Here is a 17,053-nt window from a genome sequence, read left to right on the forward strand (position 1 = left end):
GAGAAAAATTTCGTAAAGTATGAATGCATTTGACACCAATTTGGTATTTTAAGAGTTGTTGTTTTTTTGTGCATTTGTTTTCATTTCTACCGCCATCTGTACGGAGTAATTGTTGAGTTTTGTACTTTGTAATGATAGAGATTCTTTGTTTTACTTGATGTGAAGTATTTTGATTTGATGTTGAGAATTTTTTATTTTTATTATTAGCATAGTTTATGAGGAAATAGGCTTTGTATTAATATTTAGTAAATTATAAAGCTAATATTATGCTACTTATATGTCAAAACCCGCTTGGTAGGAAGTGGCGCTAACTATAACACATAATTCAGTGACTTCATACGGCTGTCAGAAGACATAAGACAGTTAAATGGAAAGCTTAAGAGAAATTTATTTCACCTTGTTAAGTATAAACAGGGTGCAGCGTAGAGCTAAATTCTGTATTGGTGATGCATTGAGTATCACACAATCAATTGCATTGGATATAATGCCTCACTTAATACCGCTTGATCTTATAAGTAAACAAATAATAACATCATCTCTGTTCCTAGACTAAAGCTACATCACAGTGAAAAACTTGTGACTATGTACATGACTCCGAAAAATACTGACCTCGGCTCTCTCTTTCTCGATTTCGAAAAGAAATTTAATGTCGAATTTCGATCTCGCGACGGGAGGGGGTCTAACAATTAAGTATTAGTAATACTTTAATAACAGGAAAGTCTCTAACATAATTTTTAACGTAAGACAGGAATTCAGGGAAACTATCACTAGATTAAGTAAGTCTACATTATTTAGATTATATAGATTGATACCTAGTAAATCATATATAATCTTATTTATGAATGGTATAACAATTGCGGCCTTTTCATATTGTATGGAAATGTTAGTTCTAACAATAATCTTCCATTTATGGTTAAAAAACTTTTAATTCAACTGTTTCTGTAATATGCAGAATGAACATTCTTCCATTTTGTGTCTTGCGTTTGTTAGGAAATGGATCCACTACCAATATCTGGCTTTAATTGTGCCAAATAGGTGCAGAAATCCTCAATTAAGCACTTCTGTTAAGTGTAGATGTATGAATTTGATTATATCTATAAAATTGTGGTTCATTTTTGGTAATATTTAATATAGTATGGTTTAATAATGCATAATTAAGCATACATTTATGAATATGATGATTAATTATATACACTATATTTACAAATAAGACACATGAAAATGTCAAACTATTTATTTAACAACTGCTTTTCTTTTGATTATCGTGATATGGAAGGACTTCTTACGACTTTTTTTAACTTTTACGAAAGTATTCCGTATGTAATCAGTTTTTTTATGTTATTAGTAATATCTGAATTTATAGATTTGTACTATTTTATTTGGTTTTCCTTTTATGAAGATCTTGGTCAAAACACGGACCTTTCGCTAAAGTACAATTTGGGCTTTGTCAAAGATTCAAGATGTTTCTTAAACTATCAAGTTTCTTATATGACAACAGAATGGGTCAATAGCCTCAAGTAGTTGCTTAGAATCGCCGGTATGATCTAACTTAACCTATACATTGATGCAGAATGCAATTGGAAAGTCTTATTTGCTTTATTTTATTTTTTATTTTTATTTTTATTAATACTTATTATTTTTTATTCTTTATTTTATCTTATTTTATTTAACTTCATAATATATTCTGAAATAAAAAAAAATTTTGCAAATATTTCATACACATTTTATTTCAATTTTGTTTATTTATTTGCACATATATTTAACTAAACAAAAAAAAAAGTATCTATAAATTTGCCGTAATTAAAGCGTGAAAAACTTTGAATGTATTAGAATAAAGGATATTATTTCAACACAAATTAAAAATGTATCCACACAGCCGAGCAGACATTTGCACCGCAGCGGTTGTATCGAAACAAAAATAAATGCATCAAGGATACAACAGAAATGCTTACACACACATACACATCCACACACACACGCATGCTTCATAAACAAATAGGCATAACGAAAGGCGCATAAGGAAGCTCCTCGGTATGTGCGATGAATTCGAAATACTCCAACTGCTGCGTTTGGGTCCAAAGAGCCAAAGGCCACAACGCACAACGGTCCCAGTGCAGAATATGCAACGCATAAATGCGTACGTACAGGCATAAGCCAAACACTTGTAAATGTGAACATATGCGGCAGCCACTGAGCGTTTGTCGGGGTGTGTGTGGCCGAAGTATTTTGAGTTTAACTTTAGGTAACAGGGTTCGAAGGTGTGAGGTAGATCAATATCCTTTCATATTCTAATGCAAAATGCGTACATATGCTTTAGTATCTTAAATTGTAAAAAAAAAACTCAAACTTAAATATTTGCTAGCAAAAAAGTGTTTTTTTATGTTTCATAAAAAAGGATTAAAAAAAAATTTATTAAAAGTGCGTAAATGCAGTGCTTAAAGCGTAGCGTAAACATGACCCAACACACACTCACACATTCTCTGGACAAATCCTGCCCGAGCAGGACATGAGTAAAGGAGAGTATGTGTATGGTTTTCTGTACGTATGGTCAGTGGCAAAAAAAAAAAATAAATAAATAAAAGAAAAAAATGAAATAAAGTAGAAAAATCGGATCAATGCTAATACATTAGTGCGTCTAGGTTTGAGATCTGCTGCTATATTCTGTAATCGCTCTTAAACCCTCAACCAAGCAGTTTTGTTTCGTTGATTTACTACTCGTCCGATTCGAGAAGTACTGCACAAATGCTGTACTTTTGGCTTACTTTTTGCCCCTTTTCGGAATTTTACTATCAGTTTGTAGGTTATTGCCCTTTTGGGTGCAATTCACAATTAAGGGCAGAATTTATTTCTGTCAAGACGAGCGGCGTTTCTTTTTAGCTGCATACTCAATAAATGCACAATATATATACATATATATATATATAATTTTTCTATATTTTATTTACATACTTCACTTTACTTGATTCTTTGGTATATTTTGCTTAATCGACTTTTGGTATTTGTAAATACTTTTAAATGCTAAAGAAAGACTTTGAAGCCGACAGTGGAACTAAATTAGTTTCATTCGTCAAAATTTTCATTATTTGGATAGAGACGAAATATGGAAGAATTTGTTGGAGTGATATGAAGTAATTTAAGTTTTATTTGAAATTGAACTCAAATATGAGTTAAACTTAATGTATTTTAATATTTGTAATGCAAATAAGTTTCTTTAATGTAAATATGAGATGTGAACATTTCTATGAGACAGACATTTAATCTTACTTCAAAAATTTGAAAAAATTCAAATTTAAACTTAAAATTGATTAAATTTGAGGATACTTAGGTTACTTAACAAATCGGCTGATAAATCTGTAGATTAACTTTTAAGTCACCTAAATTGTTTTCTAAATCGGCTGATAGATCTATAGATTAAAGTTAAAGAAACTTAGATTACTTAACAAATCGGTGATGAGTTCGTAGATTAATGTTAAAAAAACCAAGATTAGTTAACAAATCGGTTGGTAAGTCCGTAGATTAACGTTAAAGAAACTTAGGTTACTTAACAAATCGGTGATAAGTTCGTAGATTAACGCTAAAGAAACTAAGTTTACTTAATAAATCGGTGATAAGTGATAATAAGTCTGTAGATTAACGTTAAAGAAACTAAGGTTACTTGACAAATTGGATGATAAGTGCATAGGATAACATACTCGCAGCACCACTAAAGAAAAATGTACAAATAAGTTTTTAAAAATTCCAACTTTCAAATGATACCTCCAAAAATTTTATTACATTTGAACGATTATTCATTTAGTTATAGTTGTTTTAGTGACATTACTTTTATAATTACAGAACAATAGATACAAAGCATTTCGTTACTGATTTCAACAAGACAACGACATGTGACAAGTCGTTGGGGATTTTGACCAAATTGCATGAATCTCAAATAAATTATGATTGCACTCATTCGCCAAACTTAACCCTCAGACAACTTAACTAGTTGTACACAGACCTCAAAAAAATAAAAATTGTTCTAGTGAAAGAGATTTGGCACCGATTAAGAAGTCATCGACGAAATAGAGGTATATTTTAAGAACAAATGTTAACCTTTCTACATGAGAAGTGTCATAGAGTGATATAGAGATGGACTTAAGAAAACCCAATCTTAGTGAATAGATTACGGTATCACAGGTTTTAAACGGAATTTCAAACAAATTCATTGAATTTCTATCTACTATTGTGTACACCCTAAAAAGTTGAAATTCTGTTGGGTTACTCTATATAGTAATGTTTGATTCATATCTTTTTATTGAATCATCAATCACTACCTTTGAATTAACACTTGTGAGTAGAATTCTATTCAACAGTTTGTCTTATAATCCCACTGTAATTGTAAATCGTCTTGATATATTCCTGAAATCAATTGTATGATTGCTTAAGTACAGCGCCGTAATTTATAAAGCGCTAAGCAAATAATTAAAAACTTTAAATATATATTTTTTATTTCCGTTATTTAATACCATTTATTAGTTGCCACACAACACTTACACCACATGTTCCCGCACTTCATCTATTCCGGTTTCATTCCCTTCAGAGTATTTAAATTTAATCATCGATGCATTTAAGTTTTTAATTTGAAACCCTTAACCGATGAGTTATGAGTTTGGAATATGTTTCAATTCGTTGTGTTTTGTTGTTGTTGTTGTCGTTGTTGGTTCCGATTATACTAAAATTAAATAACTTTCGATGGTTTCGCAATGATTTTTCGTACTCCATTTACGCATTTTTAAGGCTATTTTCCGAACTTTGTGGAAATTAGTGCAGTTGCATGGAAATTATTACCTACGTGCGTTTATAAATGCGTGCATAGTTATGAATTTATTGTGCTCATATATATTCATACACGCATACATATATTTAATATTTTAGGTATATATGCGAATGGGTTGCAGCATATTGTTTATGAGTGTATATGGTCAATTAAACTTCGTAATGGAATGTTCAATTAATTTTTTGCTCTTCACAATTTTTCAAAAATGTAAATTGCAAAAAAATATTCCAATTCAAAATTATCGCTGCTTGATGTTTTAATTCCTCGTACCATAAACTTGAAACCTTAAATTAAATCCGTCAAAGTGACTTAAAACTGCACAATACTTAGAATAAGTAGATGCGGTTGTACTAGTAATCTCACTGAATAAGTAAGTTCGCAGTTTAGTCATATCCTTTTCCTAATGCTTTGACCATATTTTCTGAGTTTGCTAAATACTAAGACTATTTGCTCTTCTTCTTCCCTTCATTACTGGGATGGGGTTTTCAAACGCAGAATCTTCTGCGTTTATTATCTTTCATAATTTCATTCCTAAAGACTTCCGACTGAAATGGCATTTTAGTAATCAAGAACTGAAACATAAGAACATTAGTATTTAAGTTTTCAAATTTATCTAAGTAAAGAATGAAGGTTATTTATATATATTATATTGATATATATTATATTTATATATATTATATTTATATATATTTATATATATTATTTATATATATTATTATATTAATTTTATATATATATATATATTGAATTTCCAAATTTATCTAAATAAAGAGTGAAAGGTATTTATATATATATGTTACAATTTCATCATTGGGAAAACTAGTTCTTAAATTTTATTGGCTGGATGCATTTCTTTGGGATACTTATATTCTATGTCTTTGTAATCGCTGAGGATTGGTTTTAGATAATCATAGATATTCGAACCAAATTTGCCTTCAAAAAACGGTCGAATAATCCGGTTGGTTATTGTATCTGGTGGCATTTCACGTCATTTCTACTGTATGTATTTATGTATATTGAAAAGCAGTAGCGTAGCTGTAGCAGTTCTAGTATAAAGTTTAGTTATTGGTGCCGCAACATATTTTGCAAGTATTCAAATTTATTTTGCCATTAAAAAATATAGAATAAATTTATACAAATGTAGAGTTCCTTATATCAAGGAACACAATTCATCATCTTCAAACCTGGTAGGAATAGTGTCATGCCAGTAGTGACATTGGTCTTACAGTTTTTTCATTGTGGACCTCTACGAGTTGGTGATGGCTACTGCATCCGAATGAACCACACGACGTTGATAAAATTTAGTGAATGAACATTCAGGGACTTTAATGGTTTGATCATGTCGTGAGAATAGATCAAATGTTGCAGTAAAAAATGTTTTTGAAGTCGTCATTGGATGAAGAAGGCATGGCGGTTGACTATATCTTCGGTGGAGTGATCGAGTTGAAAAAGAAATAACCACATTAACTGCACTTGAACTGAAGAAGTTGGGCACACATCAGAAGTGCTTAGAGAGATATGCTGTGTTAGGTTGATACTCGTTTATGGGTTGTTATGTTTATTAAGTTAAGTTAGTATTGACTAGACTTTTCTTTGAATAAGTTTTCAAAAATATGCTCAAATTGAGCCACAGTGAAGTGTTATTAACCTCATCAATCAATTTTTCATATCTATTTGTAGGCTATATTAATTTTAGGTTGTTGAATTTGTATAGTATGGGTAATACATGAAAGATATTGTCATTTCAGCAAACTTAAAGGCAATATTTATCTGCTTATAAGCTAAGTAAATCCACACATTTATAAATTATTAATTGTTGTTTAAGTAAATCATAAATTTTTTTAATATTATTATATATATTTTTTGCAATATTTTATTAATATTACTTTGAATAGAGATAATATTTAAAAATTCCTTCCGCCTTAATGCCTTTAGAAGTTAATATTTTTGAGCTATTATGTTTGAGATGGTAATTTATGCTAGTATATATATGTATATGTATGTATAACATAAGTGCCTTTATAATTATATTTGTATGTATGACATATGCAGATACGAAAGCAATTCTTCATTACGTAGTCATGCAGGCACTTACGTAATTTGAGAACCTTTTGGCATGCATGCAGAACATCACAAAATTCAAAAGCCTAAACCGACGAGCCGACTTTGGGGCTTCCTTCATTAAGGTAGGTTCTTTTAACTTACAAAAGAAAAAATTTTAATATACTTACATATATGTGTATATATATATGTATATAAATAAACTATAGAATGGCAAAAAAATGCTTAAGAAGCGTAGATTGCAAGGGACAGCGGCGACGGTTTTTTACATGTTTTAGTTTTTTTACTTACATTTCAGTAAAACAATTTTTTTTTTGGCTCTTATGTGCTTCTGTGCTTTGTACTGTAATTTTTTTTTGGCTGTAGAATAGAGACCGAAACTTGATGAATTGGGAATTAATTCCTTTGACATCGTTTTAATGCTAAAGTAAGCGCACACATACGAGAAAGCACACTGCAAAAATTTCTTGCCAAATGACAAATGACGACACAAAAGCCCTAACATGCAAATTACGTTGCTTATCTGTTAAGTTTCTGTTTTATATAAACTCTTTTGTTTTTAATTTCTTTTTCTCGCCTTTTTTGTTTTTGCTTTTTGTTTGTTTGTTGCTTTTTTTGTTTGGATTATATATTTTTGTTGTTATTATGTTTTTAGTTAATTTTGCTTTTATATTATTTTTTATTTTTTGGCATTTGATATCTCTCATGTTTGAGTGCCTGAATCGTCGTCGCTTTGTTGTTTCCTTTGTGTATCTCCTACATTTGTTACTACCTTTTTTTGTACGTTTTTATGCATATTTACCTACTTTTTTTCTTCTCTTTTTTTGGCACCCTCTGCATGTGTCAAATGCTGGTCGTTGCACCTTCTGCTACTTCAAATTATTTGTATGCTTTGCTTTGTTTTTGCAAATCATTAAAGCATATTCTTGTGAGAGTATGTGTTTATGTGTGCGTGCATTTACTGCTTTACACATACATATATATACACATTTGAAAGTGTAATTTGAGGGTTCTCTTCACTGTAGCAGGTGCTGTACGCTTGTCTCACAAAGAAGAATTGCCTGTGGTTAATAAAGTTTTTGTGGGATAGGTCAATAATTCGTATGTTCCTATGTAAAGAAATTTGGTATTTCGTGCAATTCTGACGCAGAGTCGTCGTTTCTTAGTTAGCTTATTTGACTTATTTTCGTTTACTTTGCAAAATTGAAAAACAAAAATATGAAAAAAAAAAAAAATAAACCTGACAGTGAAATCCTAAGTAGCTTTCAATGACTTTGAAGCCTTATTATGAAAATCGGTCATCAACTTTATGTCAACTTTCGTTCGGTCATCAAAAATATCTGCTGCAGTAATTAACGTTCTCGTTGACATTCATAGACTCAGATATTTTTCGCCGGTAATATCTGTTGGTTAAATTTCAAATTTTTTACGAAAACTTCTACAGTCAACTACACCCACTCCCGCTTCCACTCCAACTCCAACTCCCACTCCCACTCATACTCAATCCTTATCTTTTGGTGCGCTCTAGTAAAGTTCAGTGGAATTCAGTTCAGTCTATTAGGAGTTTGTCAATTTCAAGCTGTCGAGCTTGAAATTTTGTTTCGAGCATTATTTTACTGCTGCAAAACGGAAAAGTATATAATTACAAAACGAAAGCAAAGAAATGCGAATTTGAAAAGGAATTCAATAGAAAGAAACAACATATTCAGTCGTTTATAGAGAATTTATGCCTAATAGCAATGTTGGTTTTGTCTAAACCCCTAACCACTTGTTTTTCTAATGAAGGACTTTAAGTGACGTTTCACATTTCTTTTCATGTCTATGTGTATGTTCTCCTTTTTTGATTTTATGTACTCCTAGATTCTTTAGGGTTTCCTGTCTAATATCACCATGAGACTGACATGACGAAAAGTTCGGTTTTTTCGTTTCATATCGCACTTTTTTCTTTTTTTTTTTTTGTTAACTTGAAATATATTCATGCTTACTGAGGTTTTTGTGAAGTCACTTGAGATTCAAGTGAAGTGTGTGACAATGATGTCTGACAACTTGCTTACCAGCTTACCAGCAGTTGAGACGAAATTTGCTTACGTAGATGTTGTTTAGCACTTGTAATGTATCAAAAGTTTGGTTACAACTTTTTAAAGGAATATGCAAAAGCATAAAAAAAAGGTGTCGAAAAAAAAAATTGAAGAATATTGAGAGAAGTATACCCACCTATTTGAATTGGAAAAAAAATAGACATTTTTATACCTTACATCGTGATTCGCGTATGGCTGGATGGCAGGTCAGCAGATAAATCACAATTTTCCTTAAAACCCTTAGCATATAAAATACAAATTGTGTGGATTTAATATACTTCTAGTCAAGAAGTATGATTTCTGTAGTCAAGAAAGTATTTCTCTAAAAAAATTCTTTTGGATGCCAGAGCAGAGAAGTTATAAACCTATTTCCCTAAGAATGCATCTAGGAAAACACCAGTAGGACAAAACCGTCTGCTTTTTCATTCCCTTCAATGTTCCTATGTTCAGGACCACAGATGATAGTAATATCATATAACCGGTTAAGCTAGACAATTGCATCTTCACATTAGTTAATTAGCATTGATTTGATGATGAAGGATTGAAGGGATTAAATATCGGTTGGTTGTCAATAAAATTGACAACACTTTATCTGATTTCTGACTATAGCTGATTCGCCTCTCTAATCATTAAAACTTTAGCTTAAATAATCGTGATCTGATAAGGTGGCCTAACGGAGTAGTTTATATCTGCAGATAGCGCTAAAACTTCCTCTGCTATTCGGCAGTCCATTTTTGAATCAACTGTAAAAGCTGATATATCATAACATATATCATATATCATGATATATCATAGAAGTTTGCTTCATCTTTTAAATCAGTTTCTAGTCAGAAATAATATCTGATAATTTTATTAAAGCATAAGTACGGTTTCAAATAATCCGATGTCATCCTATAGAGACTGTCTAGAATTGTTTCTACAATAAAGCTATATCCAATACGTTTTACACAGATGTTTGTCGCTTTCAGTTGGACAGCGTTGTTGCAGACAATACTTACAATATGAAAATCAATGGGAAGCAAGTGCAGCATTATGCTATGCTATAGGCATCCGAAGAAATCTTTCTGTTTCTTTATCGCCAACGCAAGCTGTTCTCTGAATTCTGCTTAGTTTTTGAATATTATAGCTTTTATTCAGTGCTGGACACCAAACTACAGCACCATAAGTGAGTATTGGACGCAAAATGGTTGTGAATATCCTATGCGTATTATTAGGATGAATGCTCTAATTTTTGCCGAAAATTCTTTTTCAAGAATACAAAGTTACGTAAACCCTTCTGAAGTCGACACTAGATTTATCTGAAAAGCCTTTACTTACAGGTTAGAACTATTTACGTGATATAAGAGGTAATATCAAAAAAAATCTTGGTTATATATGGGTTAGTTAAAAAACTTTTCGCATAATAATACCCCTTATATGCTATTATTGTACATAATATATAGAAGTCTTGTATTAATTTTAACGAAATAATGGGTTTCGATAGCAGATGGGTTACCCTGCTAGATTAAATTATATGGTAAGCAATAAATCAAGAAGAAATTATGCTAAAAGTGTTCTTTTCGCACCATATAAGTTAATAATAGTATACATACTTTTTTGTTTTTTTTTTTGTTTTGCTCATTAAAACATAATTTAACTCGATTAAGCTGTATTTATTAATCACTGTCCGTGAACCAAAAAAAAGTTAATGAACGTTGGCAATAGAAATAATTAAAAAAGTTTGAGAAAATTAAATGCAAAACCTTTAAAGGTTAAGAAAAGAAAAATTATTCCAAATGAAGTCATGCATTGTTCCTAAGAGCCAATACATATAAATTTATTAACCTTTTCTCAAAAAATATATATTAACGTCTTTAATTTTTGTTTATTTTTTGCCAAATTTTGGTAACAAAATTTTTAGTTAAGGACTTGAAATATTATGCTCATGTTCAGGCACAACTTCTGTGTCTCGATTATAATTATAACTATATCCTATATACACAGATGTCGGTTCGAAACTTAAATTATTTTCTTCTCGGTGTATTTTACGCATTTTAAAAAAAATCATACCAGTTAGAAGGGAATCTGAGCCAGCTTGATGTTTTCGTCCGACGCGTTCTAAACACAATTTATCTGCTATATGTTGTAGACCTCCTTTCAGGTTTTTATTAAATTTCAATAAATGTTTTATATCGTATATATTTGGAAAATATGTTTTCAGTAACTCAAAAAATTCCTTCTCATCTTCTGGTAGATCCTGATTTGTTAAAAGTCTTAACAGATAACCGAAGTCATAACCAGAATGAAAACTTAAAAAATTTACTTCCTCCATTAACACAACACCTGAAACCATGAGAAGTTCTGCAAATGCAGTGGGATCTATACCTTCTTTTCTATGTCTTTGGAATTGTATACCTGATCTTCTTAATAAGTCTATCGAATCTCTTGCATAGGTGTCGTGTTCCAAATTAAATTGAAAATTGAACTGCCAAGTCGAATATTTCGTTGGACTATTCCCAGAATCGTTCATAAATGTCAACCCTAACTGTATAATTTGCAGAAGATTAACATTACAACGCAAACTTTGGTAATGAAAGTTTGAATTGTTATTTGTAAAGTTGCCTATCGGTGATGCAACAACTCCAGGAAATTCAGTATCGACAGCGATGTAATTGTAATCCTGTACGATTTGACGTATCTCCTTGAACTCGTCTTCCAGGTTAGACCGCCACACTTCACGTATGCCAAACTGTTCGTTGCTGTAATCAGCAATTTCGTCACTTTCCAAATCCTCCGAGTTTTCCAACATAACATAAGTTTTTATTTGTGAATTATTCATGGTTATATCTTTAAGTATAAAGTAAGGTCTCCTTAGGAATATAACCATTACAAAAACCTTTTGCGATTTAAATTTTTTTGTTGGAAGAAAAAAATTTTGTTTATATATGACAATTTGGAATATTATTTTTTGAACAAAAATTATTTTATTGATACTAATATTTTTACTTGTTTATATATTATGACTGTTTTTTCAATGTTTCACAATCAAATGATAACTTAAAGAAAACAATGCTAGCATCATATATATGGTATTATTGGAAATTATCGGATAGACTTAAAAGTTAGGATCATATATACTAATGGTTAAGTTTGAAATTGTGTTTTTGAACGTTTTAATATATGAAATAAAAAATTAAAGAAAATATTAACTTTTTAAGAAGTTATCAACAAGGCAATAATAAACAAATATAATACGAAAATAATAGAAAATACTTAGGTCTAACTTTTGACAGAAGATAAACTTCGCTAAAGAATATTGGGGTCAAAAACTGACTTGTAATATAATAATAAATACTCTCAAACCAATACAATATAATACAAGGAAGGTATGATAAAATGAACTTTAAAATATCGGGACTTTAAATCATATGAATCGGAACTTTAAACAAGAAAAGTTATTTTCAATATACCATATATAAGATTAATTCTATGGTTGTAAGATTAGTTGTTTAAACATCCCCTAATAAAAATGTCAACAGTAGTAGTCACCTACTTCAGTCTCGTACATTACGCGGGGTAGTGTTTCCTCGACTTGATTATTTCGTTAGAGATAAATCCGTTTTTCAGAAAAAAATTACATTTTAGATTTGTTTCACCGTTCATAGATTACGATTCAATCCTAATATAAAATGTCAATGTTTTCATAAAAATATTTTTGGTTTTAACTTGATTTGCTAAGTCGAAGAATAAGTCGTAATGATACCTGATATTTAAGACAAAACTCTCGTGTAAATACAGTATTACTCAAGAGAATGAGGCAAGAGAGAAGCGAGAGTAAGTAGAACGAGAGAGTAGGAAGGAAGGAGAGAAAGAGGGTCTAGAATAATATGAGAGAAGATTGAGGATGTTAATAGAATCGCTACTTTATAATTATTTTTTATCAGTGTAAATGTACAATTCCAAACTTCAGTTAGTTAGTTAGTTGTGGTGGAGGGAGGACTGAATGCTCGTCAATTACCTAAGGAAGCCGTTTTGAATCCACAAATCCTCGTACTAATGAATAGTAAAGAAACGATCAAGCAAGAACCAGTCAGAGATATTTATAAAGCCAAGAAGAAGCCTGGACACAGACACAGCAGGTGTTCTGGTGTCCTTTTTTCGATAGCTGGTAGACACGCAATGCAGGAGTTGTCACAGGGTAAGTCAAGTCTAAATCCATGCCGTCCTATGGTCCAGTGCCCTGTAAAGACAGGTATTAACCTAGATACCTCTGATATGCTCCTGTGATTTAAACTTAAAGTTTACGTAAAAAATAAAAAAATAATTCAGAATTTTAATTTAAGTAGTTAATATATAATAAATAAATATTTAAGTTCTTAACTCAAAATTTTAAAGACAAAAGTGGCGACATCTTCTCATTGTGGTTTTTATAATATTTCATATAGATTATATTTCAACAAGTTTAAAACTCCACCACATTTGTATATTTATTTGATTTCTTATTTTTTAATAAGTAATTATAGTTTTATTTTTTGCATTCAATAACTTCAGTGCGCGTCTTCTTTTTATTTGCATTTTAATTTTGTTCAATGTGCACATATGGGAGGAACCAACTACACATTGTAATTGTTTTTTGTACTTTTTTGTGGATAAATCTTTGGAGTAGAAATTCGAAACTCTCATTACTCAAAAGTTGACAGTTATTATTCGCAATTTGTGTGATTTTTGTGCTGCTTCAAGTGCGCTCATATCACGACACACACACACATACCTATATACACACATACGAGTTCACACAATCCCTTTGTAGTGGAGTTTATACGAGTGTTTGTGTGCGCTCGTCCATTTCGTATGAGTATAAGCATATGCTACTTTTTTCTTTCATTTAAATAATGCGCTTTTCTTTTTATTTTATTTTATTTTTAAACATTTCGCTTCATTGTTTTTATTGTAAAATGTTTTGTTTTGAGGTTTGGGTTTTTTTCTTTTCTTTTTATATTATTTGTTTTTATATATTTTTGCTTTTATGTCGTTTATATACGTAATCAGTAGTACTTGGACGTATTTGTTTATTGCTGAATGTGCCCCGAACCTACGATAACCGAAAATGCAATGGGCCAGGTTCATTGACCTTGCGTGCTGTTGTTGAATTGACTTCCACATGTATGAATACGACACCAACAATAATAACACAACAATATTCGCCGTGCTTACGGGTTAAGCGGTGGTGTAAGTTTTTTGTTTTTTTTTTGTGTGTTTCATTGCTGCTTCTACGCATACATAATGTTTGTGTAATTTTGTTTTTGCGCATTTAAGTGTGTAAAATACTCAAATTTAATGTTTGCATTATGTTGGATTTGCTTCTTTTCTTTATTTTGGTTTTTGCTATTTGGAATTCAAATTTGACTCATGCTACTTACTAAATTCAATAAACAAAGCAATAAAAGAACTTTACGCGCAACGATTGCGCTTCCCCCCATTTCCTGCTTGTACGTGTGCTTAGTTATGACAAAAACAATGTGAAGTTAGCTTTGTACATTGGACGTTTTTTGGTTTCCGCTCTGGTTAGGGTTAAGGGTTAATAAGTGCGTCTTTTGATGTTTTTGTTTTTGTTTTTGCTTTTGTTTTTAGATACAAAATTTAACAACGGAAAAGCTTCAATTGCAGAATTCACTTAATCCCCATTTATGTATCTTAAGTATTGTTGTATCATGCGACTTTATGTTAGAATTTTGAAAAATATTTTAAATGTGTAGGCAACTTTTCTGATGAAGAGATATTTAACATTTAATAAAGATTTAGAAGAAAACAAAAAATATATTAAACTAATTGAAAAAAAGCAAACGTGTATTAAGTTTTTAAAAAGAATTTTGTTTTATTCAGATGTTAACTCTCAGATGATCATTGTCGATGCTATTAACTAGTAATTTTTTTTATTCAAGTTCCAATAGTTACAGAGATACATGAACGTAAACGAAACATTTAATTATAACAACTTCTATATCTCAAAAAGGTTCATTTAAATATCTATTGTCGTCTATTATAGCTATTTAATGTATTTAATGATGTATTTAATCAGTTACAATTGAAAATTAAAAACTCAGCGAGTGAATCCATAATTCGATACCTTTCTACTATAGCTATTTAAATGCATTAGTTGATGTTGAAAATAAAAAACTCAGCGAGTAAATTAATAACTCGATACTCGTCAACCATAGCTAATTAAATAAATCGGTTTGAAATGAAAATAAAAACTCAGCGAGATCATCCATATCTGGATCGCCACATTATCTAAACAATATATTCGAATGGATAACGAGGTTAAGTAAGATTAGAGCGGAGGCACAAATCATACTTTAACTTGAATAATGGTACGTTGGATACCACTTATTGTCTTTGTTCATGTGCAAACCAGAAAGACTCCCAAAAGGACAGCACTAGTCAGCGTACAGACAACGTTCAAAGGTAAGACTCTCACATACAAAAAAAAGTGCACTAAACGGACAAATTTATAAACCCGGTCACGTCTCTCATACGCAGGATGACTACTCTATTAGTTCTGTAAGAACAGTGGCTTCAAAGATTTGAAATCTTTTCATAACCAATGTTAGACACTGACATATGATATGAAGTACAGTTTCTTTCCCATCCACAAAACCACAACCACGAAAAAATTCATTATAGCGTAAATTAAGTGTCATGACATATCTTCCTAGTACGCAAGGACATGTTAACACCGTACTATAGTGCTGAGCAATATATACCTTAGTTGAAATAGCTGATTGGTGCTTTTTTGTCCAGTTTGGACCAGGTCGATCTTGAGATGTTACAATAAGGTTTATCCATAATTTTGTTTAGGTATACTGGGATACTTTTTTTTGCTTATACTGGGATGAATTAAAGCTATCATGGTAAACCCACCTTCCTTGTAGTTGCTCGAGATATCCCGGTGTCCAGGTACCCTTGTGAGTTGGGTACTGACACGCCTATCTAGATCGTTGATAGAGTCCCGGCTTATCAGACCATTAAGAATGTGGCTGTAGCATCTACCAAAGATTTGACAGCAGTTTGGCTATTCGAGAAGATAATGATATTTACATCGAGGATCTTGTTACCTCAGACCCATTTTGTTACGTAAATTGAAGTTGCTATATAACGTATAAGACAAAAATAATTGGTTTATGCTAATTATACATAGAATAGAATACGATATATTACTTTATTCAGTAATAGTATGTAAATCAATCCATGGATTACATTTCGATTTAACCAAAACCAGGGTAGAGAAATGTTAAACGGTTTAAATTGATCTGAACTCAAGGATTTTAAAGCAACTTAAATATTTGATAGTTTATATATTTTCCTTTTAAATATGTTATTTATTTTGATAAAAGTTTTAGGTTCCCTAATAGCGTTAACCATCGTTAAAAATATCCTGCAATGCTCATAGAGTTTATAAAAAATAGATTTAGTTTATCCGATAAAAGTCTAATGCTTACATCACTGACTATTTTTGAGCCGTGAGTAAAAACGGTTAGACCCTCTTTTAGTGAAGAACCTACTAACAGCCAGGTGTCTTTAAATGAAAACCTCGACATGTAAGTTTAGTAGTAGATTAAGAGCTAAGCCAATCAGGACATATTTTAGAGATTAATAGCTTATGACATCTCATTAGTAGCTGTTAAAAATTTATCTATTTATTCAAATATGAATCGAATAGTCCATATGTAAAAGTAAAAATAACATTCGTATTTTACATATTATATGCATATAATATTTTATTGAATTTTGAATATCTAAAAGATGGATGCTTAATAAAAATTTGTAATAAAAACGACGTAGAGAAGCATTAATAAAAAAATTTAATTACAATATGTGCTGCCTGCAGCTGCATAAGATGTAACCTAATGTGTCTGCGCGCAATAATTCAATTTTTTTTGTTGCTCATATGCAAAATCCGATTTGGCTTCATTGAAGCTGATGATGAACGAACGTTTCAGCAGCAAAATTAAAAAGATAAAATGCGAAAATAAAAACTCGAAATTAATAAAGCTAAAAAATTTCAGATCAAATTTATTCATGCAAGCAACCGAAAGAATTGAAGCGTTCCATAAACCAAACC

General features: G+C 30.8%; 1 protein-coding gene across 1 annotated transcript; it reads right to left on the reverse strand.

Moving 5' to 3' along the window:
• Positions 1–10,782: 10,782 nt before the first annotated feature.
• Positions 10,783–11,882, reverse strand: LOC119680793 (CCR4-NOT transcription complex subunit 7-like). Its single transcript, XM_038093779.1, has one exon. The coding sequence runs from the start codon at positions 11,816–11,818 to the stop codon at positions 10,853–10,855; it is 966 nt and encodes a 321-aa protein (XP_037949707.1). The 5' UTR covers positions 11,819–11,882; the 3' UTR covers positions 10,783–10,852.
• Between the last annotated feature and the right edge of the window lie 5,171 nt (positions 11,883–17,053).

Source organism: Teleopsis dalmanni, chromosome 2 (genome assembly GCF_002237135.1).
Source record: "Teleopsis dalmanni isolate 2A chromosome 2, ASM223713v2, whole genome shotgun sequence".
In the NCBI taxonomy this organism is placed as follows: domain Eukaryota; kingdom Metazoa; phylum Arthropoda; class Insecta; order Diptera; family Diopsidae; genus Teleopsis; species Teleopsis dalmanni.